General features: G+C 36.8%; 1 protein-coding gene across 1 annotated transcript; it reads left to right on the top strand.

Moving 5' to 3' along the window:
- Positions 1-1,748: 1,748 nt before the first annotated feature.
- Positions 1,749-4,507, top strand: LOTGIDRAFT_232587 (hypothetical protein; the record flags this gene model as incomplete). The annotated part of the gene is made up of 3 exons (XM_009057458.1): positions 1,749-1,831; positions 3,033-3,760; positions 3,801-4,507. The coding sequence occupies 3 exons, from the start codon at positions 1,749-1,751 to the stop codon at positions 4,199-4,201; spliced, it is 1,212 nt and encodes a 403-aa protein (XP_009055706.1). The 3' UTR covers positions 4,202-4,507.
- Positions 4,508-4,790: the final 283 nt, after the last annotated feature.

The raw sequence follows: 4,790 nt of genomic DNA, 5'->3' as shown, positions 1-4,790 counted from the left end.
AAGGTTTGAATCGTTTGAAAAGACCGCTTGAGAGAGAAAGGAACACAACACAATGTGTTTTAGATGGTGGGAATATTTAATGGAGGGGTGGGGGAGGCTTGGTTGGATGACTGAGATATTCTGCCCCCCCCCCTCTCTGTTTTCTTACTTACAGTTTTTGAATAGTCGAGTTGGTTTGGGTACAGATTTCTTAGCCCACATCCCCTATATTATATGCATTTCGACAATAAAGCATAAGAACTCATTGACTCACAAGGAATAGAAAATACCATATATTATATTCTTTTATGAAAAAAAACGAACATGTTTCGTGGGTAATGGAAATAAATATGAGTAATAATTGATATCTATTATGAAATGTCTCGCTGAAAAAATATATTACTCCCCTGAAACATTCTGACAACCGATAAATTCAACTAAACTATGCTATTGCCCCTCCGGGTATATGACTTGACGCTCTGAACAATCAAGTCTGGCGACGGGCCTGCCTACATGTACCGATATTACGACATCGTCAACTCTTATCATTATCAAGGCGGCAAATTTCAGGCGATCATAATCCTTCTAACATAATTGAGTTAGAAGAATGAAAAGGTTAAAAGTATATTTCTTTCTATTTGATGTCATATTATAAATTTTAATTGGGTGAAAACGACGTGTTAATCTATTTGATCAATTCAAATAGCGACTATTCAATATTGAGGTGCTTTGATCAAGTCTCTTTTCATCGAGTTGTTATAGCGTTTACAACATTTTCCTTTACCGTCGAAATAAAACCATAGAAAAAATATCCTTGACGATTTTATTTAATTGAAATCGTTATTGCGAGCAGTAGCATGTAAATTGAAATTAGAAGTCGTAACTGTGCTATGTCTAAAAACGTGTATAGTTTATCTCCAAGAAGCAATAGAGAGCAACGTTATGATGCAGAGGAGAGATAAAATGCATAAATGAAAACGTGGAAATGCGGCATCACATTACGTGGACGTTTATGAACACATAATTAAAAACCAATTTGGTGTTCTGATAAGGATAGTTTGACAATTCATCAGCTACAATTGCAAGACTATATCGTTTTTGGCAGTCATGTATTGGGTGAAAGATTTTCGAATATCATTTTCATATTATGGATTTTCAATGCAGCTATCAAAAACATTTCACGTTTAACAGTAACTTATTGATGTGAATTGTTGATTTAAAAACCATATTGACCGTTAAAGGAAATAAGAAAGCATCAATAGAATCGCCTGAAAGCTCGATCTGAAAGTCAATAAGTAGTTCCGTCGATTCCTGCTAATCGATATAGGAATATCATAATAAGTAAATTATTAAGACGATTAAATAGAAATATATAAAGAAATAACACTAATACGTGTTTTATTGGAAATAGATCGATATCTGATTTTATTGCCGATGGGAAAATATTTATTATTCCAATACACAGGATCAATTATTCTAATATATTCAGGAACTGGAAAGACTTGTTTCATATGATATTGTTCATAAAGTATACAGTTGGCATTGTATTTTGCTGTTTAAACGGTCTTGATTCCTTATAAGCAATAGGTTTGGATTCTTACACCTGAAGCGAAGACTGGAAAGAACTTGTTTCTTATAATTAGTAAAATCTAGTTATGTTATGCACAAATTAATGGTGTTGACTGCTTATAGAACTTAGAATAAAAACTTAGATATTACGTTTGATCATTGAAAAACAATAATCTAAAATTGTCTCGTAAACGACCACAATGGAATACGTTGAAAGTAAAGTTGATTATTATTCTCGAGAAATGGTTCTAGCCGAGGAACTCTATCAAGAAAGAATGCACAGGTAAAATTAAAAATAGTTTTTCTTGACATTTTATGGAAGAGTTAGCACATATTATAGGGCATCTGTTTTTAGACTTCTTAACGCCTGTAAATATAAACAAAAAGAGAGTTTTGACCTTTCTTGATCGGTCACTCATTGGAATTCTGCTGGTAATTCTCTTCTAATTTAGCTAATAATGAATGAATTATGGACATGTGAGACAGACTGGTATTTTTCCAAGTCATTAGAACATCTCTACTTTCTATTCCTATAAGTATTAACATTTTCATTTTCATAAATGAAGATGAGGGAACCAATCTTTAAAGCATGATTTGATAGGATGAGCTTGACAGATTCTTTAAATCCCACGACGTGTATTAGGCCTATATGCAATGACCACGACAGGCCACAAGGAAGGGGGAGGGGGTGAGAGTTGAGGGGAGGGGGGACTCCCTTGAAAATATTTCGCAACCACCATGGAAAACTTTCACAAAAACATAGAAACATAATATTTTTCTTGAAGTTTGTGAAAACAGTGAAGATAAGCTCACTGTAATCGACACCTCGAACCATTGGGTCCTTGCGGTTCGCTACGGGCCTTGACCAAGGTACAAGCTTAGATATTAAAACATAATAAATATGAAATCCATGATAATAATGTACACAGAAGTCAAGTCGAGTCAAATAAATAAAGATTATGTTAATCGCAAGTCATGTAATTTAATCCTGTTACATACACTTAAGGGCCGGATTAGCGATAATTCAGTAGCTAAAACAAGGTCCCTGCCATAAACAGTATGACAGTAACTGTGTAGAGCATGGGTAGCAAGTTTATCATACTGACTGATACCATGCAGGGAGAGGAAGGTCTACCATTCAGTCATTTTCAAAAACTTGTGGATTGGATTACAAAGCACCCGAAGTTATTGTACACATATTGAGGTTATTAGACATAAGGTAAGAATTGCCCGTTCGAAATGATGTACGTAAAAATATCCATTTCTTGACAAAAAGTAACATCCAGATGGACAATATTCAACTATTTGAATTATTTCAATATACTAATTTTTTGAGGCCAGGGCTCAGAGGGATCCCAATAACAAAAAAATAATATTGCCTCTTCGAATTAAATAAATCCGATGAGAAGATTGAGAATGGTAGGTCGCAAATGTGTTTATTCTGCCCCTGTTCATGGCTACAATCAAGTACCCTTTCTCTTCAGGTTGCTGAACATGTCTAAAGAAGTCTCCAGATTCGACAGAATGTTGCGTAAACGGAACCAATGTCTTCAAACGCAACTGGACGTAACCATAAAGATCTACGATAAAGAGTATAAAATGTGTCGCAGTAAGGCCAACAACGAAATCCGGGAGTGTAACAAAATGTACAGGAACATACAAGGAATCTACCCAGGTCTGGAAAGTTATTCCCATCCGGACATCCGATCCATGGTGTTAGCCCAGGAGAAAAAGCAAAAGCAGGCGAAATTCAATATGCATAAGAAACTGAATCGTGGTTCGCGTTTTACTGTGGGTGATTCTCGACATATAGCAAGGATGAACCATTCACAGATTCAAACTAATATGTATTCAACGTACACGGCAGCAAACCAGTCGCTTGAGAGTGAAAAATCAGAAGAGACAGCGGAAGATATCAACGATATCATACAGCAGAATGAAGAACGACGCATCGCCGATGAACAGATTATACGAGAAAGAGATGGAAGGCAGAGATCACAGGCCTGGGTGCGACAAGGCAGCTATTGTTTGTCGAATGGCGAGGACGTTCAAGAGAACGAACACCCCATAACGGCACTGGTTCGTAGCATGAGACAGCGGATTTACAGCGCCCCTGCTACCAGAAAAGTGCAATTTCCTAGCAACGGACATCGAAGGTTTCATCACAGACCACAAACTGCGATCGGGGTGGTCGAAGAAGCAGGGAATACAAGTTTGAAAATGAAGCCAATCGTCCGTCCTGGATCACACAGACCCAAAAACAGCAGCTATAGGTCGTTTAAATGGCGAAATCGAAACACCTCCAACGTTCAAGTCGTCTGCTCGACCACCTCATCTGACTTCCGGTCATAGAGATAGCGTCACCGAAAATGATCTGTCACCGGAAATTTTGGCTCGAATAAGACTTGATAACTCTAAAACTGAGGAATTTGTGAAGAGACCGAAATCAGCACCACCAAATTACGAACTGTTGGGAAAATCCCCAGCGTTACCTAGGCAACAAGTTGCTGGTATCATGGCCGAATTAGAAAGTCGTCGAGCAGCAACACGCTCATTGATTGAAAAGTCTAGGATAATACAGAAACAAGTTAAAAGGATAACAGCAGATCAAGGAATCGAATCGGATTCTGAAAGTGAGGATGTCAAACATTGATCTCTAGGATACTCAGTTGAAGGACTAGTTTCTATTGTTCATGCACAAAATTCAGTACTTGGATTTCACTGAAGTATGTATAAGCAGCGATTTCATTGAATTGTGCGCTAGAGAATACAGCCAATCACAGTCCCCTATATAAGCGCAGCCAAATTGTTTACGATATTTCTACCGAGAGCTCTGATTGGTTGTATTCGCTAGCGTACAATCCAATCATATTTTGTTTACAGACTTCCCTGATACCAGAAAAGTGGTTTTTGCAAGACGGAGTTTGCAAAGTGAATTTAAATAATTTATTTAGAAGAAGAGTTAATGTTATTTTTGGCCCATCAAAATTTCCTACCAACTTGATTGAAATGCAGATGAAAATGTTTCGTTTGATGTATAAGCTTAAGAGAGTAACAACACAAACCATCCATCATCTGGTGATATTCTTCTTCAAATCATTTTCAGAAAATTTAGACACAAAAGAGACTTTCCATATCAATGCAGCGTGAATTGTCAAAAATCCTTGAGTGTCAACATTTGAAATGGATATTAGAGAATTCATTGGTTGTTAATGAACAAAGCATCATAGGTTCAATATTTC

Source organism: Lottia gigantea, assembly GCF_000327385.1.
Source record: "Lottia gigantea unplaced genomic scaffold LOTGIsca_30, whole genome shotgun sequence".
NCBI lineage: Eukaryota > Metazoa > Mollusca > Gastropoda > Lottiidae > Lottia > Lottia gigantea.
This window is presented reverse-complemented; position numbering and strand designations above follow the sequence as displayed.